This window comes from Mustela nivalis (genome assembly GCF_964662115.1).
Source record: "Mustela nivalis genome assembly, chromosome: 4".
Lineage (NCBI taxonomy): Eukaryota > Metazoa > Chordata > Mammalia > Carnivora > Mustelidae > Mustela > Mustela nivalis.
This window is the reverse complement of record NC_139023.1, coordinates 5,889,005-5,912,556: the sequence shown is the minus strand read 5'-3', so window position 1 is coordinate 5,912,556 and position 23,552 is coordinate 5,889,005. Positions and strand designations below refer to the sequence as shown.

The following is a 23,552-nucleotide window of genomic DNA, read 5'->3' as shown; positions in this document are numbered from 1 at the left end:
CCCCACGTGTGATGGAGAGAGGCTGGGCCAGGCTGCAGGCCTCTGGCTCTTCCTGTGGTCCTGTCTCTCCACCTCGCCCGCCTTACAGGGGAGCCCATCGGCTGCTCTGTCGGCCTCCTTACCTGAGAACGCGGAGGCTGGGGAACGTGATTGTGTCAGACGTCACACAGACATGCACTTTGGTGAAGTCTGATGGGGGTAGTGCTAGGAGGAGCGGAATAGTCCAGTCATGAATCCGCTGATAGATAGACGGGATTCAGTCTGTTAGAGGGTCGGATGGGAAAGATTTGGCTCAGAAAGGTGTGGGAGGCGGTTATTAGGTCTGGGTGCCGAGGAGACAAGCCTGGTGGCACGGACGTCCTCAAGTCCTCCAGAAGTCCTCACTGTTGAACTCAGAGGCCAGCGGGGGAGCTTTTGGTTATACAGTGGACTTTTTTTTTCTTCCTGCAAGAGGGTGAAAGCATATAAATTTGTGTACATTTTTAATCAGGGCTAGCGATAATGCATGCTGACCAGTGTTATTCTAGGGGACTGGGACTCTCTGATACCTTGAAGTAGAGGTTGCCATTTAACAGGAAAAAGTGAGGAAGGACAGATTTAAGTTGAATGGGGGATGGGGCAAGTTCCACTTAGGAGATGTTGGTTCGCAACGCCTGGGCCACGGATGCACTGGGGAGAGGAGGAGATGCAGGTATGACAAGCAGTCATTAGCCTTTGGAAAGTCACTAAAGCAGGGGCAGGAAGAAGTCATCTGAGCAAAATTACGTTAATTCTTGCAATGCCCTGTGAAGTGCTTTACCTTAAAGCTGGCAGACCTGAAGCTGAGAAGTTCCCTTGACTTCCGCTTCCTGGGTCACACAGCTCAGTAACGGCAGAGTTGCCCTGAGTCCTTTGACTTCACCCGTCAAGCAATTTCCACTGCGTTGTTCTGCCTTTCTGCTCACTTTGATCACTTCCAATATGATTTGGTTCTGCTATTAGAAAAAATAACTACTTATTCTATCACCTATTAGCCACAATAAGAATTGCAGGATATGGGGTGCCTGGGAGGCTCAGTGGGTTAAGCCACTGCCTTCAGCCCAGGTCATGATCTCACGGTCCTGGGATCGAGTCCTGCATCGGGCTCTCTGCTCAGCAGGGAGCCTGCTTCTCCCTCTCTCTCTGTCTGCCTCTCTGCCTACTTGTGATCCCTGTCTGTCAAATAAATAAATAAAGTCTTTAAAAAAAGAAAAAAGAATTGCAGGATGACCTTCTTTAAAAGGATTTTTATTATTTATTTGTTATTTATTATTATCCTTTATAGCAATTTCTGATGTTTAAAACCTTTTATTTATTTTCTGTTTAAAAGGTGTGGGGTGTGTGTTTTGCAGTAAGTCAAATATTACGGAAATATAACACCTAGAAAGTAAAATTTCCCTATAGTCATACTATTCCCAAAGAAAACACCCCACATTATTTTTGCGAGGATCTGGAAAAGCAGAATTTGTTCCTTGTCTGGCAGTCCTTTGGAGAGCCTTCCTGTGAAGTGACACTTGAAACTGGGGCAGCTACTCAGTATGAATCAAGATCTTTTCTGGTTCCTGGGGGTGGTTTTGAGGCTGGCTCCCTGGGTTTGTCAGAGCTGATCTACCTGGCTTTCCGGCCGGCGGCTCGCCTGTGGACGCTCCTTCTCAGGCCCCGCTTCCAGCTGGGCTGCTCTCAAGTTCTTTCCTCTTACGGTTTTCCTCCTCACTGTTCCCTCTTCTTCCTGGCTCGCTCTCTTCTGCTGCTCGTGTGAGACAATTTCCTTGGGGGTTTTCTTGGCTCTGACCTTGGGATTTCATGTTATAGATGACAGGCAGAGTCACAAATGTTCTCCAAGTCATCCTTAAAGAACGCAGTCCTCATTGGTAATGAGATGCTTCAGACATTTTATATTATGGAAATGACCCCAGCAATGCCTGGCCTTGAAAACATCCCCATGCGGGCTTCATAGTTGTGGTTTGAGATGTTTCGCATTCCAGAGTTTTCCTTGTGCATGGGAACTAAGGGCGTCGCCCATCTTCCCACCAACTTCTCTTTCTTTCAGAGAGAATATGAAACCAATTCAATGCTCTCTAAAATCTAGTTAGATAAGAGCGTGTGTTTACGAAAACGACCCACCAGGCGCTCGGCTCGGGTAAAACCTCTCCGCTCGGGTAAAACCTCTTCGGCAGTTTTGTGGGGCCTGGATTTCTCCAGTACTGGCTGGTGCTCGGTCAAGGATTTCGTGTAAGGAACAGCATGTTCTTCGGCGAGGCGGCATCTGCACACTCAAACAGGACCTCAGACACAAGGCAGCACCTGAGGCAAGGAAGGGACATGTACCTGCTCTTCCTCGACGTTTGTTCATTCTGTTCTTCCCTTTGTGGTTTTTCTTTCCGGTTAGTCTGAGGGTTTTGCTGACCAGGCATAGAGAGAGGTGGGGGGAAGCAAGCCTCCTGCTGAGCAAAGAGCCCGACTTGGGGCTCGATCCCAGGACCCCGGAACCATGACCCAAGCGAAAGCAGAGGCTCTAACCCAGTGAGCCACTCAGACGTCCCTATTGCTCAAGTTTAAAAAAATATATCATTTTAAAGGCGTGAAATCTTTCTAAGTTTAAATGGTAATATCAATTTTGAAAGGTAAAAATTCAGTCTAATAGCTTGCCATGTACATTAAAACACGTATCACCTTGGTAACTTGCTCCCTGGCTTCTGCTGGCTGATCAGATCAGCCGCCGGAGATCACCTGACCACACCCACTGAAGCCTTCAGTTTTAAAATTGGAGAAGAGTTGTCATTTCATTTTGAAGGTGGCAAATAGAACCTGTGTGGGGACACCCAGTGTCGGGAGGCTCTGGGCCGGCTTGAAACAGAGGAAAAAGAGGGGAATCCCGAATGGGTTCCAGCTGTGCAGGTGCTGATGCCTGCGACTTGGAACGTGATTCTGGGGCTTCCCCCCCAGCTTTGTAAGTGACTTTCTTATTTAGGGCGAATTTTCTTCTGCTCGAATCTTCTCTGTCTCTCCTCGACTTTTTGTTCATTCTGTTCTTCCCTTCGTGGTTTTTCTTTCTCGGTGAGTCTGAGGGTTTTGCTGACCAGCAGCTCCTCCTGGCACGCGCAGCAGCAGCGGCAGAGCTCCTTCATGTAGAAGTTTACAATCCGTCCTCTTTCCTCCCACCGAATTAGAGAAAGGAAACCCAGGACTCCGAGGACCTGTTCAGTGCTGGGCGCTCTCATACCTACTGATTCCTTCACTCCTCCCATCCCCTGCCAAGTGCTCCATCACAGACGAAGAAAAATAGGAAGCAAAGCTGGGGTTCAGATCATGCCCATCCGACTCCCAACGGGGGCGGAGGGAGAAAATCCCATCAAGACCGGAGCTGAAGTCAAGGGTCAGAAGCCCAACCGCTAAGCCACTCAGGCGCCTGTGGACCCTGTTCCGTTTTTTATTTTTTTATTTTTTAAGATTTTATTTATTTATTTGACAGACAGAGATCACAAGTAGGCAGAGAGGCAGGCAGAGAGAGAAGGGGAAATAGGCTCCCTGCTGAGCAGAGAGCCCGATGCAGAGCCCGATGTGGAGCCCGAGGCGGGGCTCGATCCCAGGACCCTGGGATCATGACCTGAGCTGAAGGCAGAGGCTTTAACCCACTGAGCCACCCAGGCGCCCCCTTTTTTCTTTTCTTCTTCTTTTTTTTTAATGGTTGTTTTAAAGCAGCACACAGAAGGTAGGTGTTGGCACACATTCTTAAATAATTTACTTTATAATTATTTTAATGATGAAGTCAGCCAGGCGTCTTCTGAAAAAATTTGCCAATTATAAACTTCAGAGTATACATTCAGAGTAAAGTGACCCCTTGGGCATGGATGACTCTTACCTAGGAGGCTTCTGCAAGCTGGACTTTTGTTCCCCTGGTCATGTTGGGGAGCTTTGGCCTCCACAAGGAAGGTGTTTTAGAATTTCTCTGTCCAAAAGCTGCTTCTCTCCTCATATCAGCCATAAAGTCATGATATTTTATCACTTTAATCCTTAGTGGTATTACATTAATGATGTCCTGTCTCTACTGCTAGTGGTAAATCGGTAAATCTCTTCCTTTTTTTTTTTTTTTTTAAATTTTAAGATTTATTTATTTTAGGGGTGCCTGGGTCAGTTGAGTGTCTGACTTTTGGTTTCAGCTGGGGTTGCGGTCTTGGGGTCCTGAGATCAAGCTCCAAGTCGGGCTCCATGCAGAGCACGGAGTCTGCTTGGATTTCTCTATCCATCTCCCTCTATTCTCACCCACCCCCACCATGCGCGCTCGCTCTCTCTCTCTCTCCCTCAAATAAGTAAATCTTTCTTAAGAGAGAGAATCCTCAAGCAGGCTCCTCACTGAGTGCGGAGCTCAATGTGGGGTTTGATCCCAGGATCCTGAGGTCATGACTGAGCTGAAATCAGGAGTCGACCGCTTAAGCAGCTGACCCACACAGGCGCCCCTAAATGGTAAACCTCTTACAGGCAGGAAGAGAGCTGATCAGTGAGTAACAAGAGTAACACCTGGTCCCTGAGTGCTTTGAGCAGTGAGTAGTTTGGAATGAGCAAATAAATAATTGTGCCCACGTGAAAGTGACCTGAAAAGAGAAAAATGAGGTTGTTAAATTATTTTATACCATAGAGTTAGTCACAAGCCATTTCAAGGTGGAGTAGGCACAGAAATCATAAAAGTACAGCTCCTCCCTAGATAGAGCAGCAAACGCAGCGCTAAATCAACTAAGGTCTTACTGTTACTTACTTAGTGGTTCCATGTTGGCGCGTTCATTTGAGGGAATGGTCAAAACTAAGCCTTGTATTACCGGTTTCGCGTGCCTTGGCTGCGGAAATCAAAGTCTGGCCTTGGCGTTGCCAGGACAAGTGAAAATACATGCAGAGCTCCTTCGTCAGTTCGAATTCTCAACTTACATTTCTCATGGTTGCCAAAGAATTAGGACTTTAGAGAGCCCCCCCCCCCACCGCACTTTAACATACTGGATTTTGGTAGCAGCTGAAACCATTGTATTGTCTGGGGCTGTCTGAGAAGTTTGTAGGTCATCGTGCTGTACCATGGCTAAGTGCACGGTCTCTAGAGTCTAGAACCTGACGTCTGGGCCCAGATTTCAGGTCTTCAGCTTACTAGCTGTGCGACCTTGGGTAAATCACTAAACTTAAGTGCCTCTGTTTTCTCATCTAAAGTTAAGTTTGGGTCATAATAGTAACTATCTTGTAGAATTGTTAAGATAAATTAACTAGCTCATTATTAAGGCTTTTCTGGAACATTGGAAATGGTCGATGAATGTTAGCGATTATGATGGTCGTGGAATCCCAAATGGCCCGACCCATCTTTACCCAGTCATTATTTTCCTTGCATTGGTAAGGGGGATGTTTACTGAAATTCTCTCTGAGATTTAATAATAAGGATAATGCTGGAGATCACATTCTGCAGGATCTGGAAGGTGTGGATATGGAGACATTGGCTATCAGGTCTCCCCAGATGGAGGAAATGGTGTGAATAAACTCTGTTGGTGAGAAATGTGGGCCTGTCTCAGGAGTAGTAAGGGTCAGGGTTGAGCTTCAGGGCAAGGTGCCCTGTAGGGAGAAGTGGGAGATTACGTAGGAGATTTGAGATTAGCCCATGGAGGTCCCGAGATGGCAGGCCAAGGAGTCTGGATTGGGGGCCTTTGAGTTCGGAGATCCCTTTTGCAGCAAGAGAGAGAGAGGCGGGACCAAACGGAAGGTGGTTGAGTCGGTGGGAATAAAGGGGCGGAGGATACGGTCTTGATCACACTTCAGAATTTATGCAAGGGACAACTGGGTCTCACACATCGGTAAGATAGGGATAGAGAAATACGATTTCGGTTTCAGGAACATCAGTTTGAGGTGCTGATGGGATAACCCACGAGAATCGTTCCTTTGATAGAGATTCAGAACTGGGACTCAGGCAAAAAGTTCAGTAATAGAGGTGGAAAGCTGAGAGTCCTTTCCAGATGCGTGGTAGTGGTCGAAGACATGATAATACATGAAATTCCCAACGACTGCACCCATTGACTCAAAAGAGATCCTACACTTTCGGGGGGAGAGATTAAGGCAAGAAGCAGTAAACACAGTGACATAAAATTCTGGGACGTAGGAATTTGGTTCAGCTGTTGTGTGTGACTTAGAGCCTCTACTTGCTTTTCCTACAGTGCTTTCTAGTTTTTAAACCTGCTGGTGAACCACAGGAGGGACTTCCTACTTCACTACTTTCAGTCGCATACTGATGGCCAGTGACCCTCCAGGTTCCTTTAATACTGGGCAGAGAATTAGGCTCAAATTATGGAATTTTAAAATGGCAATATGAAATGTGCATATTTCATAGTCCAGAGTTAGAAGACTCTGAAGAAATACATTTAAATTTTAAAAACTTCAAGACCAAACTGTTTTATAACCCTTCATTTTGTATGTGGTTTTCAGTGGGTATAAAAATACTCAGTGGGTGCGTGGGTGGTTTCTCGTGTTTTGGAAATGGTGAGAATATGAGATGCTGTGCGTTGGGTTCTGGGATGAGAGCTATAATTACTGACTCTGATTCTTTCCCAGGATTGGCTCATGGGCGGGTATCTGTTTGATCTAAAAACCCAACCATGCAGAAGCCACAGTCATAAACTACTCTCCCTCCCCCACGCCCCCCCCCCCGCTGCCCCTCCTCCCCCCGGAAATGGAAAGAACTGTGGCGGGGACCAGGGTGATGGCTCTTCCCTGCCTTGCCTCCTTTAGGCTGTTCGCTGGTGGTTTGGGTCAGAGCTGGAGGGCAGAGGGAGGCTGGGGGGCTGGGGGGCTGGCATCTCCCGGCTGAGCACAGCAGCCACTAACAGCTGTGGCGGCAAGAGTTCTAAATAGAACCCAGACTCACTTCAGATCCTCCTCCCCCAGGTCTTGGAGGATGTGGTAAACACCCTAAAAATACCTGCTGTCTGAACCTTTGAGGTCTGGAAAAGGAAGGGGCAGGTGGTAGAATTAGGGCCGTGTGGTAGTGTGAGGAGGTGTGGCCAGCGACCAGGCCTGCTGCCCGTGGGGGCCCCTGCCCGTGGGGGCCCCTGCCCGTGGGGGCCCCTGTCCGTGGGGGCCCCTGCCCGTGGGGGTCTGCTGCCCGTGGGGGCCCCTGCCCGTGGGGGCCTCCTGCCCGTGGGGGTCTGCTGCCCATGGGGGCCCACCTCCCGTGGGGTCTGCTACCAAGCTGCTCGGGGAGCTGCCGCCCGCGCCATCCTGTTCAAGGATCAGTGCCTCCTCTTGAGTCTCCTATTCGCTGTTGGCAGGTTTCAAGGAAACTATTCATAGACCAGGCATCTGCTCTCTGTCCCATTGACCTCATACCTGCAGCGGCCACCATGGGACTCGGGCAGTGAGCCGGGTTTTAGTTGTATTTCACAGAATTAGAATTTTAGAGCGGCAAGGACCTTAGCCATTACATTGTTCGTGAAACGTTCCTTTAAACGCACTGTATCGAGGGAGGCCTTTTTCTCGGCCTAGATAGTGACCACAGGGATGTGAAAACGGAGTCTCGGTCTTCGACGATGAAGAGAAATCCCAGTCATCATTATGTAACGCAGAAGAAGGAATCCGATCTTTTTAAAAATATCGATGAAACAGTCCTCTGCAAAACTTCTTTTTTATGAAAAAAAAAAAAAAAGGGTTGTGGGACTCTTTTTCTTACTCAGACTTCAGTATTTTGAATACAAAGAACATTGGTAACGGAACCAGAAAGAACACCAGGAGTCTTGCTTTCAAGGGGACTTTGAATATCTAGATTAGTTTCAATATCTAGATACCAGTATCTGATTTCAATATCGGTAACCATGATGTTATAATGGAGGGACCATAGCTCACCTCTGTTTTCTTGGGAAAGGAGATTGTCACAGATGACTGCCCAGTACATCCGAGACACATTCAGAGTCATGGAGGCAGTCAGCACCATTATAAAATAGCATAAATCACCCACATTTTTAAGTGTATGAGAACTCTCTTACCCCAGTCTCCTCCAGTAACCGGAGGAGGCCCAGTGAGTGCAGAGCCCATGCTGGGTGCTCTGGAGGCGGAAGCAAAGATGCCCCCAAACCCCGTAGAGCTGATGGTGGAGACAGGACCACTTCAAGAGCTGAGGAGTTTTAAATATGTTGCATTTATGGTGGTTACAGAACTTTTATAGTTGTAACAAGTATGTATCTTCCATTCTGAGGGTCTCAGAGTTCCTTTCTGTGTCTGGAAGAATGTTCTTATTTTATACTCTGGGTTGAAAGTAAATTGAAAGTTTTTCTTGAATTCTTGAAAAAACAACATCATGGTGGGTTTTTTATGTCACTTCATGCCTGTCTGCCAGGCTGGAAGCGGGTATTTCCCCGGACCAGTACACTTGGAAGCAGAAGTGAGATTCCTTGGGAGAGAGTCTGCTTTGGGAGTCTGTGTGGTTTTGTGGAAAGAGCGTGGCTTTGGGATTTTTAGTTGCTTCAGTTTGCAGATGGCAAGGAGGGTGTGGGTTTAGAGGGAATCTTCTTTTTCGACGCATGTCAGGAAGAGACGCAGGGAGAGGGTCACAGCGGGGTAACTCAGGTGGCATCATTCCTGAATTCTCAAACGTTTCCCTCTGAAATTCCAGAATGAAGAGCTTCGAAACTTGTCCCTTTCTGGACATGTCGGATTTGACAGTCTCCCGGACCAGCTGGTCAATAAGTCTACTTCTCAAGGATTCTGTTTCAACATCCTGTGTGTTGGTAAGTGACTCATCTCCGGCTGCTCAGCAGGCTGCTCTGATCCTGAAGTGTTGGCAGGTGACTGTCAGAGGGACACATTTCGGGGAAAGAGGGGCATGGTACTTGTTACTACTCTTCTTTCTCTCATTAGTAAGCCTGGGCAGTAATACACTGTGGATGTCGCAGAGTTACAAAGATTGGGACTTGTATGTGGTAAATGTTTCATGAACTTTGTGATGTTACTCAAATTGGTATTTTTATGTATGTCACACTGTTAGGTGGTCAGTTCAGTGTTATTAAAACACTTACTTTCATTTTTGGTGGGGTGAGGGACTTAGAGCCTGGCAAGACTATAAGAAGGGACTGACAGGAACACGCATAGAGGGAGCATTCAAAAGCATTCTTAGAATTTATTTCTCGGCTCTTTGACTACCGTGCAATAGAAACCTCCACTGAAGTCTTTTTAGAGGTATAAAATCTGAAATTACTCTAACTTCTATAATAAACCTAATGTTTATATTTCTGGTTTTAGAGCAAAAGAATGTAGAATTCTGTTTTATATCTGGAGTAAATTTTCTGCCTGAATTACAGATTAAACACACATTTAATCTTTAAATTGGAATCGAAAACTGACCTTTAGTGTATTCCTGATAGATCAGTGGAAGAAAATCCAAGACACTGGATTTCTCTACCTCCTCAGTGTGTTTTATTCGTATCTTGCAGATGTGCATTCATCTGGGCCTCTGGCCTTGGTGTTTTTCTTCTCTCTGGCCATATGCTTTTTAAAGGGAAGGCAGAAGAGATGGTGAGGAGGAAACCAGCAGTCTAAGTCTGTTGGTTTGAAGCAGAAATGCTGCTGGGAGCGGTGACGGCCTTCCCCTCACGGCCGCTCCCGGCGCGGCCAGGCTGCACGGCAGTGAAGCGGCTCGGGCTGCGTCGTCTTGCCGTTGTCCTCTTGTCCTCCGGTGTGTGCTTGGGAGACCTCACCCTGAGACAGACCGGAAAGGTTACGTGTGTGGGCCGAGCTTGGCCGAATGTACCAGACTTCTGTTGTCCTAGTAAAATGAACTGAATTTTTAAAAGGTAGATGTTGAATATAAGAACCACCATTTTTAAAATGTTAGTTATTAGGGGAAGGGACAGATATTTTCTTTTTCAAAAAACCTGAACATATTAAATGTAGCCCCTGTACTGGGGGTTCGTTGGTAGAAAGCCACACTGACTTGTGCACTAGACCAGGTCACTCTGGCATTATGTCTTAAGTGTCAGGTAAGAGAAGAACTCGAGAGAAACATGACCAAAGCAGCCAGCTCTCTCGCATCCCCCTTTTTCCGACATGAGGCTGTTTAAAATTCAGCAGGGGAGCCCCCGAATGGCAGCTGGTTCTACAGAGTGGCATAAATGAGTTGTCCTTTCTCCGAGGGTAAATGCTTGTTGCAGAGCAGGGCAATTCTTCATTAGCGTAGCAATTTGTTGGCAGTTTGTTGATTTTCTATTGAAAAGTGCTCTGAATTATAGGCCAATTACTACTCTGGCTTCTCTTGCCTGCCTCCCCCAGCCCTGTCTCCAAGATCAGCTTCAAGAATACATGTAAGAGTTATGCCCCAGCCCCTGCAAGTAGGAAAAAGGCTTCCAGTGGGAGTGGGCTTGCTGGAAGGACCTGGTTTGAGCCGATGGGTGGTGTGCGGTGGGTGTGTTGGCTCCCTGGCTGACCCCGTGTACGTAGCACGATTATGAGGCTAGTTGGAATTCATCACAAGCCACATCCGCGCTGCCCGGATGGATTTGTAAAGCAGCTGCTATTCTGACTTCCCCGGGTAGGTGAGAATGCCTATCATTTTTAGATATTTATTCTGGGCTCATTCTTAAGCAGGTTTAAAATTAGTTTTTTGATTTAATTAAAACAATACATATGTATATTTTAATTAGGAGCGCTTCCCTGCCCCCTCCCCCTCCTGCCCTCAGTTCCATTCCATAGCGGAGCCCTGTGGAGTCCTTCTGCAAATCTTAACATTTTTCTGTACTCAAAAAATATTTTTGGTGGCTTCAAACAACACTGGCTTATTATCTTATAGTTCTGTAGAAGTCCTACCAGGCTAAAATCAAGGCATCCACAGGGCTGAGTTTCTTGCCACAAGCTGTGGGGGCGTGTCCGTTGCCTTGCTGTTGCCAGCTTCGAGAGGCTGTCTGCATCCTTCGCTTGTGGACACCTTCCTCCATCTTCAAGGCCGGCAGTGTTGTGTTTCTCTCTGACTGTTTTTGTGTTAGGAAAGTTTCCACAGAGAATTCCAGAAATCCAGTTGAAACTAACTCAGTTAAGAGGCCTCCACAGCTCCAAAACACACTGAAAGAGTCCTACACTGAATCGTGTAATTAAGACCAGCTGGCTCTGGGCATTCGCAGAGTCTTCTGGAGGCCGTGTCTCGTTCTTGGTCCTGCTTGCTTCTGCAGGGCCTCATGTGCGGGTAGCGGCGTCAGGTGGCTGGTGTGGCTCACGGCAGCAGGTGCAGCTCCCGGCAGCAGGTGCTGGCCTAGCGGCCCCTGAGAACAACAAAGCCATTCCTGATGCATCTCGCTGAACAGTCACAGGACGTCCCTGACGGACCAGGCCGGAGTCACATGCCTATGCGGGCTGGGATATGGGGTTAGTTCAGCATAAAACACCACAGGTGCCCTGTGAGGAAGAAGATGTGATGGGAGAGGAGGTTGGGCGTGGAGGAGACGCACTCTGGGCAGATAAACAGCTCTGCACAGTTATGCAGGTACTTCAGTGCTTTGGTTTTACACCAATACCAATGAGATCACACTGTCCATATTCTTCTGCACTTTTTTTTTTTTTCCGCTACAGTGAGTCTTGGCCGTTCCTCCATGCCGGTGTATCTAGCTGGCCAGGTTCGCTTCCATGACCCTTTGGAACCTGGTTGGAGCCCACATGAGCCCTTCAGGAGACCCGGGTCCCGGGGTCAGCATTAAACATTAAGCATACTTGTGCACAGAGGGCAGAACACATCAGATCCCTTTCCCACAAATAATTTACAGCAAAATATCTATCAGAGAACTCTCACTGCCATCTGTCTGTCTATCTATCTATCTGTTCATATTATTTCAGTTCAAGTAGCCAACATAGAGTACATCATTAGGGTCAGATGTAGTGTTCAGTAACTTGTCAGTTGCGTATAACGCCCAGGGCGCTCACATCGCACGCCCTTCCTCATGCGCCTCACCCCAATATCCCAGCCCCCCAACCTCCACCCTCCAGCCACCCTTCTGTAGTTACAAGAGTCTCTCGTGGTGTTTCTCCCTCTCTCGTGACTTCCCATTCAGTTTGCCTCCCTTGGCCTATGGTCCTCTGTGCTGTTTCTTAGGTTCCACCTAGGAAGGAAGTCCTGGGATGATTGTCTTTCTCTGATTGGCTGCTTTAGCTCAGCATAATACCTTTCAGTTCCATCACAAGGGTCCATCTATTTTTAAAGTCAGAGTCTGTGGAAAAGTATTCTATTTGATCAAAATATTTGACAGCCACTTAGAGGAGTAGGTGTCATTTAATTTAAGTATATCCATGCTACTTTTCACCTTGCCACTCTACTGTCCTTATGTATTTTTTTTTTAACACACTATGCACGTGTGTGCTATTTAAAGCATCATTACTTCATTTTCATGTGATAAATATTGGAGGGAAATGAGAATTTTAAGAAGAGAGTTATGATCCTAGTAAGGAAACTGATCGTGTTTAACAAGAAAGCCTTGAATTTTAATTTTATTTTGTAGCAGGACCTTTTAGGTTGCGAAGAGGGAAAGCAAACCAGGGCCGTGATTCATCCTGGCATGAGCTAGTGGTAGAGGCCATGAGTTCAGTGTCTGGTATCAGAACCCAAACCTGCTGAATCCTGAAAAGAAGTGTAATGAAGAGGAGTGGAGTGTTCGCTTAATAGGGAAGGAAACTCTTTTGGTGTTAAATTGGATGCCAGACCCCCACCTCTCTCCTGCTGATGACATACTGAATCACCCCTAATAAAGCCTTTTCTTACCGTGCTGTAGTTCTCTAGGGAATCAGAATTATTCAACCTTTCTTCACAATTTTAAATTCATGTACCTTACTCATTTTCCAAAATGGCATTAACTCTGTGAGAACCTTCAACATCGATCCAGAAGTATGTAAGTTCTTTGAGTATATACACAGACGGATAAAACACTGTAACATCCCTACGTTTGAAGAGCCACCGGTTCAGTAGGGTCAAAGTCAATTAATAATACATCTGGAAGATAGAAATCTTCCTTGTAAACCCACCACAGTTGTTTTGAGAGAATGACAGGAGTAGAAAACATGCAAGTTTAAGATCTTTATAGCCAAGACTATAGTATGAACATAATTGTGGAATTTTACACTTAAATCTTTTTTTCTCAAGAATTTTATTAAAATTTTTTTTATTTGGGTGTGGCTGACACATGTTACATTAGCTTCAGGTGTACATTTGTATCCCATATTGCTTTTCCAGGAAAGGATATGAAATTATTTACAGGGTGAAGTGAATGAGTAAATGAATAAAGATAAAATTAACCTCAGAAAATAAAGAGAAGCCAGCACAAGTCAGAGCTAAAGCTATCAGGTCAGTCTGGAGCAGTTCCTTCAGGGGTGGACTTGCCTCTCAGCCCGTGGTCAGAGCATGGAGTGAATCCATTCACCCAAAAGATACTCACTGAGCACATACTACATGTCAGACATCACACACTCTCCGTGTCACTGCAGTTAAGTCTAGATCTCTAAAACCCCCAGATCGGTGCAGTTGACCACACAGTGCCAAGGGTCACACGCTGCGCTTTCACGCCCCTCACTCAGGCTGGTGGCACTAGACAAAGCTTGTATCATCGAAGGTGATTTGATGAGGAGTTAAAACAACACAGCTTAGGAGCAGAGCTCTCTGATTATCCGGTTTCATCCTAGAATAAGATTCTGGAATATTTAGAGGAGGCAGGCCGACCTTCATGCACAATTATTTGGATAATTAAACAAGTTGCCACACCTGGCATTCAGTAAAAGATGCTGAATCATGGATTGGCTTTTGATCAATCTACAATTACCTTCTAATTAAATGTAATCCTGCTGGGTCTTTTTTTCTTTTTTCTTAATTTCTTCCTCCCTCCATCCTTCTCTTTCTTTCTCACACACACTCTCTCCCTCTCTTCTTCATTCTTCTTTTTCTTCTTCTTCTTCTTTTTATTTTAACGTCCAGCTTAGAGCTTGTGGTTTAAATAAGCCTGTGAATAGAATGGAAGAGTTAGAGTTGGACTGGATGTGGGTGTCCTGTCCACCAGACTTGGCAGGAGCAAAAGAAGCAGAAGCTCCAGATAGAACTTGAAGAGCAAATCTCTGCTGTAACAACGGAATGTTCAGGCAGATGTGTTTATAACAGAACAAACAACAAACGCCAAAAAGTCTACCCAAATGGCAAATCTCAGTATAAATGATCATCATGATCATTTTTTTCCTTCAGCTAACTTTTGATGAATGCCTGTGTTGAGCCAGATACTCCACTAGGGAGTTCTGAAATGCTTCAGAGCTGGTGTTAGTCATTTATTTTCTCAAAATATTGTTGTGGTTGTTGGGTTTGAATCCAGACTTACTAGGCTTTCTGTTACTCAGTTAGAATGAAGCCTTTTTGCTCTTTTGGGTGGCTCAGAATTCTAGAAGATGCCCTACTTTCTGAGGATAGAGAGAGGCCTGACGAATGATGGACTCCAAACTCCCCTCGTTCTGTAATTCCTTGTTCCAAAATTTGTCATTCCTTCTCAACTGCCTTTGGTGAATCACACTGCTGCGAGAGTAGCTCTGTCTAATTATGGCCCTTAAAAGCACAGAGCATAGAAATGGAAAGCAGAGCACTCTGAAATTTAGAGGAGCAGTGGTTTTTCCAAGCATTGATCAGCCCTGTGCTATAAGTAGTGCCTGGAAAGCTAATTGTTCATTTGTTCATAATTTCCACCTTAATGTAAATGATAATTAAAATTACCTTGCCTTACCAAAAAAAAAAAAAAAAAAAAAAAAGCACAGTATTCCTGATTCACATGGGCTTAACGAATTCTCAACCTAGTAAAATGGATTGGGCATTTCAGTCCTGTCTAGGTAACCTGGGATCCTTACCATGTAAATTGAAGTCTTCATTGCTGTTCGCAGGGTCACTGTGTCCTGAGGGACACTTTAACCTTGTGCAGAGACCTTTCTAAAATAGTTCTGCTGCTGTTCCTTTGTCTGTGTTCTGAAAATGGGTAAATCTGGAAGAGAACTTTGTGGCACTTGAGAAAGTTACAAATGTAGCAGACACGGAAAATGACTCTGGTGCCGCCAGCATTGAATTGCCTACAGATTCTAAGTGTCCGAGAGCTGGAGCTCTGTTTGTTTCTGTGTCCATTACAAAGTAACTTTGTTTTGCTCAAGGTTCTTTTGTTAAGCCCACAGATACCAGCTGTTGGCTCTATCCCAGTAGGAAGCGAGACTAGTTTAGATATCTTTTATTGATGGGCTTTTTTTTTTTTTTAAGATTTTATTCATTTGAGAGAGAGCACGGGGACCGGGTGGGAAGGGGTTGGCAAAGGGAGAGGAAGAAACAGACTCTCCCTGCTGAGCTGGGGCGGGGTGGGGGGTCCATGCCGGGACGCAGAGATCATGACCTGAGCTGAAGGCAGATGCTTGACCATCTGAGCCACGCAGGCGCCCTTTGCTGAGCTTTTTAATAAGAACATCCAGGAAAATAAGGAGAACCGGAAACAGTCTCAGCGGTTACATATCCAGACTTGGCAGAGATCTGGAATGACAGTCAGGATATTACAGAGGCTCAGTCAGTGTCAGTTGTCCGTTTTTATCCATCATTTTGTCCCCAGCACCCATGCTCATCACAGAGGATGTACTTAAATTTTATTAATGAGTACATTTCAGGCACTAACCTCTACTGTGTCTCTGTCTGCTCTCTTCCCCCTGTATTCCTGCTGAGGGTCGATCAGCAACACATCTTCTATTTCCCTACAGTCTTTTCTGCCTCAGGGCCTCTGCCTACTCACTTCCCTCCGCGTGCCTTTTCTTTTCCATGCTGTTGCTTTGTGTGTGGGTTGTGTATCTCTCATTCAGATCCCCCACGGGAGAAGTTCTGATTGGACGGACAGGCCACTGTCTAGTGTGGAGCACTTTCTTGGAGCACAGTGACCAGGCTGCTGCGGTGCTTCCAGGGACTAGTCCTGGTCCCGTTACCTGTGGTCACAGGGTATGCTCTTGCTCCTGAGAGAAATGTGGTTATGGCAGACACTTAGAATGTCATTCTGTAATGCTGAAGTGGAGTCTGCTGTTCCGTCACATTCCAGGTCAGGTTCCGAGCAACAGCGGGAGAACACCGTGTCAAGCTAATTCGTTGTTGTGGTCCCAGAGAGTGGCACGAAGCTCAGCACGTTGTAGGCACTGGAAAAAGTACTGGCTGAGTGAGGCCTGGCGGAGGAGGACATTCTTTGAGCTTAGGTGTATCAGGGGCCTGTCTAATGGGGAAGGTTAGAGAATGAGGCAGATGTACTTACACAGTTTCATTCCAGGCAGTTGGTAAGACACAATAAAGCTTCTAAGGAGAGAAGCTCAGATCCAGGAACGCTCCAGCCTCCTTCAGTTTCCCGTGGCGCTGGGAAGTAATGAGTGTCACAGGGGCGCCTGGTGGCTCAGTGGGTTAAGCCTCTGCCTTGGCTCAGGTCATGGGCTCAGGGTCCTGGGATCGAGCCCCGCATAGGGCTCTCTGCTCAGTGGGAAGCCTGTTTCCTCCTCTCTCTCTGCCTGTCTCTCTGCCTACTTGTGATCTCTGTCAAATAAATAAATAAAATCTTCCCCCCAAAAAAGAAAGTAATGGGTGTTATAGAAGCTCTGATTGGTAAGTGAAAAGTGGATTCTGTCACACAGTGGGACAGTTGCTTTTTTAAAGCTACAAATCCCAGAGCACTTTTTCCCATAGAATTGTTACCGTCCTAAAAGTCTTCACAGCAACCCTTTAGAAGAGAAACCTCATGGGGTTTGGATTTGTTGGAAGAGTTGCAACATGTTGGCATGTTTAAAGTGAACTGAAAGTGTAATTGGGAAATACTCCAGATTGGAAAACTGAAGGCGTTCTTACGGGTCCTGCCTCTCGGTTTCTGCCTCCCTCTCCCACCATCGCACTCGGTTGCCGCCACCGCCACCGCCACCACCACCAAAGCGTAGGTTCTTCCTCCTTGCCAGCCGCTTTTAACTCGACATAAGAATTAGGATTAGGAGTCTTGCTTGGTACTGTTTGAAGGCCTGGCTGACGTGCTTGCTGAGCATTTGGGGTCCACATTTGCTTAGGGGAGCGGCCTGGGGTCCCTGCCGCTCGTGTTCACACGCGTCGGGGCTTCAGTAAACGCCGAGGTGAGTTCCCGATGTGAATTAACAAGGCCCTTGTTGCGGGCTTTTTCGCCTCATTAACTTTGATCATCGCAGATTTCACCCGGAACCTGGAAGAGCTGCTGAGTAAATGTTCTTCCGTCTTGACTCCAGTCGTAGGGAAGGGAACATGGGAGTGATAAGGAGGCGTCACGCAGACGTGTCCCTGCGACCGGAAAACACGAGGCGTGGGTTTTCTCTCTAATAGGAAAGTCGGGACGTTGTGTTTGTTGAGTGGCGGTGTTAGAACCACGCAAAACTTGGGTGGAGATCGTGGCTCTGCCACAGAACAGTGTGACTTCAGGCAAGTTCCTTAAACTCACCAGGCCTTACCTGCCCCATCTGTGAAATCGAGGGGACAGGAGCGCCTGTTTCGTGGGGGGTCGTGGTAGGATTTAAATGTGGTAATGCACTGGAAGCCCTTGCCCTGGGGCCTGTCACAGAGTAAGCCCTCGGTGACTTCAGCTGGTCTGCTGGGGTCGCTGTCACTGTCACGAGTGTTGTCTTGGAAATGTAATTCTGTTCAGCAGCATTAGATAGTGTCAGATCATTTGATGACTTCACGTAATCTAAATGAGATTGGTCTTTTTCCTCTGGTAGCAGAAACAAATAATATAGTATTTTTAAAAGTAAGGTAATTTTACACACCAGTATTTAGGAGAGGAACACGTACAGTTTATGTCTTTATAATGTGTAAGCTGACACAGGCAAGCTTACAGGTTCTTTTTCTCTGTCCAGAGGTTAAGAAGAGCATCTTGATCTGTAAGTGCAAGATCTTTTATGCTAAATGGTTCCTGGAATTCATTAAGGCCTTTCTAGGGAGGTCTTTGATAGCTTACACATGGAAAGAACCATCTTTTCATAATGGAATTTCTGGTGATACTTTTATGAAAATTTTACAAATATGAGTGAGAATTTTCTGATGAATTCAACTGATGTCTAAGAGGCACTGACAGATTCTGTCCTGTCTCCCTTGTGGTCATCAGGTGAGACGGGCATTGGCAAATCCACATTAATGGACACTTTATTCAACACCAAATTTGAAAGTGACCCAGCCACGCACAACGAACCAGGTGTCCGGTTAAAAGCCAGAAGTTATGAGCTTCAGGAAAGCAACGTACGGCTGAAGTTAACCATCGTGGACACCGTGGGATTTGGAGACCAGATAAATAAAGACGACAGGTACATCTTGGGGTTTCATGGTGATATGGATGGACCAGGAGATAGCAGGGCCTGTCCTGGGTACATTCAAAGGCTAAATGTTCCCTAGTTATGGGGCTGGTCTTCTGTTACCTAATAGAAAAGACATTCTTGTTCTCTGAGAAATTTTCTTAGAATGTTCTTCCCTGAGGTCTGGACCAGACAGCGTAGTCGGCTCCAGCTAGTCTAAGGGGAAAAAAAAAGCTTAATGGTGTTTTTCCTGGAGGGTCATGGAACTAGATTTGGGGGCTTTCCCAGCAGGAAAAGCAGTCTAGAGAAACACGCAGTGGTTTTACAGGACAGTAGGCAGTCGCCGCTGCCACCAGTCACCTCATATAATTTGGCACCCGTGGCACGGCAGGACGGTCTCCAGAACCACCAGTTCAGTCTCGGATAACCGAGTGCCTTTACCGTCACTCGCAAGGAGAACAGGTGTGGCCTGCGTGTGGCCTCGGTGGTGGGTTTCTCGCTCCCTGCGTCCAGGTCTCGTGTGGCTGCCTCTGCTTGTAGAAACCAAACCGCTTCTAGAACACTAGCCCTGAGACCTTGGGAAATGTGGTTTTTGTTTTTGTTTTTTGCCACTCTGCAAAATAAGAAGGCGTTAAAGAGGAGAGGAATGTGGAATGAGCGTCTGTAGTGCTCTCTTAGTCCCTGAGGCGGACTGGGATATTAGACTTAATCCCCAAATTCTTACAGATTTCAGTGAAAGCTGAGAATTGATGAGAAATCCTCTGTGAGAAGCCACGCCCCAGGATTTAGGAGACCTGGGTTGTAGTCTGGGTTCTGCCAGTGACAGCAATGGGACCATGGCAGTTTGTCTCACTTGAAGGGCGCGTCACTGGACGTGTGATACCGTGTATAGTCCTGCTCTTCGGCAGAGGCCTGAGGACGGACACTGGGACGGGGCGTGGTCATAAGGGGGTCGTCCTGCATTTTGAAGTCCTTGGTCAAAGTGGTACCAGCTCCTAAAACCTCAAAGTGCAGAAAGCATTTTAATGGCAGATCTGTTGAAAAAAGTCTTGATTTCCAGGTGGGACTAGATCTTGCCGTTGAGGGGAGTGCTTGGTGTGAGGCACTGTGCGTCCTTCTGTGAGGTGTGTGGGGCTTCCTCAAGGCCTGTGGAGGGGTGGGCAGCCTGAGGGTGCAGAGCTGCCCGGTCGAGTCTGAATGACTGTGGTTTCAGTCCAGCCTGATGAGGAATGTAGGTCGACTGGGTTAAACTCGCCCTCTCTCTCCAGTGGGGTTTGTTAAGCTAATGAAGTCATGGATCCAGTAAAGTATACTTGTGAAAGAAAGGACGCGTTTAACCTGATGAAGAAAGAAAGTATTTTCTAAGAATTGTGTTCCACTAGTTTGTTCGTAGAAAGGGGCTCAGTTGGTTTTTAGTTTGATAAAGCACATACTCAATTTATAAAGCCCAGGAAGTTTGGCTCTTCTCTGTGAGTTGCTGTAGGCCTTTATCTGAGGGAAGCCATTAATCTTGAAACTGGTGCTCCAGCGATACGTCTGCCTCGGTCCCCGGATACTGTTCACACTTCTCGAGATCATCCTCCTCTTCATCATTCTTAACACCAGATGTCTTACGACTATTTTAAATATGGTGCTCATTTTCAGAAGAATTAGAGAAAGTTAAAATTGTCCCAGTTCCAAAGATGATTTTAGAAGGGGGCTTCCAGAGACATATTTGTGCAGAGACATTAAGGGAATAAAACACCAAATCAGTGAGATACGTTTACTTAGGGCTCGGAAATTTTATTAGTACCAGGGTTTATTTTTTCTTTCTTTCTTTTTTAAATTTTCCTCAGAACTGTGTATATTATATGTTTTGTAAAGAGGAACTTGAACTATTTTAGTCTAGAATGTGTATTGCCTAGAGATACTTTAACTATCTCAATATGTATGAGCACCACAGTAATTAGGAAGAAATATTTAATTCATTCTCTAGCTGAGCTCCATTTTATCTATAGAGCAGTTTAAATGTTCTTCAGTAAACATTGTCCTATAATAACAGCAGTGATTGTTAGATGTAGTGAGAAGGATTTCATCCCGCATCTGGTCAAAATGAACTGTCTGTACATTGTGTCGGGTGGGGGACAGTAAGCCCAGACCCTGCAGCTGAGCTGCTGCTCTTAATTTATGGCCTCAGTGCCAGAGAATGATGGAGAGGTTCCCGCCTGGAGGCTGTTTGTAACGCCAAGTGAAACAGGAAGCGGAGGCCTTGGCAACAGCAACAAGAGCACAGGTGCATTTGGGGGCCGGGGAGAGAGCCGGGCTTCCCTGTCGTGGGGCCGTCGCCGTGTGCTCCGAGCGAGCCGTGTCTCCGACTCTCCGGCCCGCACGGGTTTCTCCCCGGGGTTGGAGGACGTCATGCTTGTGCACCCCCTGACCGGAAGGCAGTAACCGGACCTTCCGGCAGGAATGAGAACAGTCTTCCAGCATCTTTCTGCTCCGACTCCGTGTGCTCTTCCCTGCTTAGAGTCACAGCCTCCGTGGCTGCACGACTTGCGTCCCCCCGAGTGGGGGTTGGCCTTCAGCCTGCTGGTTTGCACGGGCCGGCACGGACAGCGAGTGGCTACTGCGATACCGATTCTCACGTGTGCAGCTGGAGGCCTCTTTAAGAAATGAACTGACTCATTTGGGTCAAATAATAGTTTCCAAGGAGATTTAGAAGAGAGGAAGTGTGATAGTAACCTAACCCAGATACCAAATATTTTTTTTCTTCTGAAATTTCTTGACAGCTGTTGCATAACCTCTTTAAATGGCATTTGGAACTCTGTGCCCCAGAAGGCATTGTTGACACTGTTGACTCTAAACCCAAATGACTATTGTTTAAAAAAAAATTTTTTTTTTTTTCGGACAGTCTGCTTCCATAAAAGAACTGGAAGTGGGGCGCCTGGGTGGCTCAGTGGGTTAAGCCTCCGCCTTCGGCACAGGTCATGATCTCAGGGTCCTGGGATCGAGCCCTGCATCGGGCTCTCTGCTCAGCAGGGAGCCTGCTTCCCCCTCTCTCTGCCTACCTCTCTGCCTACTTGTGACCTCTCTCTCTCTCTGTGTGTGTCAAATAAATAAAATCTTTAAAAAAAAAAAAAAAAAACCTGGCAGTGAGGTATGCATTTTTGCATTGATATGTAACCATATGGGAAGCAATGTGTTGTTTCTCTAAACCTGTGATTATTTTTACTACTTTGGGGATGAGGCAAGCTTTTCGGCCATGAAAAGCTTCTCGCGGGACTTCGAGAATGTCCCGGCGTGTTTATGTAGGCTTCAGTCATGTCCGCGTTCCTGCATGAGTGTCTGCCTGGGACAGAGCTGGCTAGAAGGAGACAGGAAGAGAGATCTGGTAAGGTTTCCTGTTGTGTTGAATAGCAGGATTAACTCTTCGTGGTTAAGGCCTTCTTCGTGTTTCTGTCTGTATTCTTCAGTTGAGAAGGGAAGGGGTCTAGAGAAGAAGGTAAACCGAGTTTTGTCGCACAGCTGGAAGTAATTCACGTGCCCCACATTTGGGAAATGGGAGATACAGTGTCAGTGGCGTATCCTGACTGTAATGGTGGTCAGCCCTGAGGGGCACGGGTAACGGAAATCCGCAGACTCCACATCTTCGTGTCAGAGTTATAAAATGGTAGCCAAGTGGACCCTCTGGTCTCTAATTTCTGTTTTTACCACACTTTCTGATGGAGGTAGTTGAGAGCTAAGGAAAACTAACTTTACCAGCAAGGCAGAGAAAAACGAGATGGTAGGTGTCTGCCCACATGTAAAATGGGGAGTCGGCCCCTGAACTGTGGTGTTGGTTCTTCTGCAAGAATGATCAGTGGGTAGCTGGGGTGGGTAGAAAATACTGTATAAAATATTATTTCCCTTCAGTTTCAGGGTCAGCCTCTGTCTTTTATTGTGAATTTTGGGGCTGGAGGTGTGAATTTTGGGGCTGGAGGTGAATTGGAAAAATGAGTTATGGGTAAGAAGGACTATCCCCATGCCTTAAAAGGAGGCGACGTGACAGTGTAAGGACTTCCTCCACTGTCCTCTGCTTGGCAGGACTACAATCCAGAGGAGTTGAAATTGGTCAAACAGAAAATAAATCGGTGTCCCTTCTGTAAGAATGGGAACTAGCAAAAGGCAGAATTGGGGTTAAACTTCCTTATCTTTGTGACGGTGAATGTCGATCAGAAGTGAAAAGCAGTAGGAAGAGAGGGGCCGGTCGTTTGTTGAAAGGATGGTGAAGGGGAGTGTAAAACTGCTGGCTGACTTAAACACAGGGAAGAGTGATTTTAATAAATAGTTCTCCTGGAATACATTTCTTTTAATTTGTTGTAAGGGTAAGAAGTTAAAGTTGGTGACATTTCTTGCTTGACTCTCTGTGTGGGCGCCCTTCACCAAGCGAAGGAATCCAGGGAAGTGTGGGTTTGGGGCCAAGGGGAGGAGTCCCGTCTTGGACACGTTTAGTTAGAAGAGCCGATGGAGGTACCTCTTCAGCAGCTGGATGGATGGGCTGAACCTCAAGTGAGAGATCTGGGCTACTAGCAGAGGTTTACGAATTCTCAGCACTTAGACGGTGAGTAAAACCCAGGAATAAGTGGGATTTTTCAGGGAGCTCATGTAAAGGGAAGAGGAGGAGACTGGAAGATTAGCCGGAACTCCCCGGAGGGCACGGCAGAAGGAAGCCCAGGATGTAAGAGAACAGAAGGTTTCTTGGGCTCTATAGACTCCAGGGCAGAGCGCGTCCCTCACTGGAAAAGGGGAGATGTTATGCCTCCCATAGTCTTGGAGGATCAGAATCAACACCAGCGGCAAGAGGGAAATTAATAGAAAGCAGAAACATACTGGGAGCGCTGCTGGGGGGAGGTGCTGAGAAGCTCAAAATCAGGAACCGTGAGGCAGGAAGGAGCAATGGCTTTCGAGCTGCTTTTCCTTTCCTTTCCTAAGAGGGCGTTGGGGAAAGATCCCTGTTCCCCAAACGCATGACTCGGTGTCTGGAGACGGAAGCATCAGGCCTTGTACGGGCACAGGTGGACCTCGGCGGAGTGGCTGGTCCATTTCCCTGCAGGGCACCGCCCAGGGGCAGAATGGTTCCCCGGGTGCTGGGTGCGGGTGGGGTTCCTTTTCCCCCTTCTCTTTCTGAAAAGTCAGGCTGGCTTTTCTCTTATTCGTTACTGTTTTTTATTATATTACTGTGAAATAGTTACATCTTACTC

The 23,552-nt window shown here is 46.7% G+C and overlaps 1 protein-coding gene across 5 annotated transcripts in view; it reads left to right on the top strand.

The window, feature by feature from the left end:
- The window catches only part of SEPTIN11 (septin 11), a 94,759-nt gene that overhangs the window by 38,618 nt on the left and 32,589 nt on the right, over positions 1–23,552 (top strand). For all 5 annotated transcript variants that reach the window (XM_082726994.1, XM_082726993.1, XM_082726990.1 and 2 more), the window contains exons 2-3: positions 8,645–8,759; positions 18,150–18,345. In XM_082726994.1, the coding sequence (XP_082583120.1) occupies positions 8,645–8,759; positions 18,150–18,345 (311 nt within the window). The remainder of the gene's footprint in view (positions 1–8,644; positions 8,760–18,149; positions 18,346–23,552) is intronic.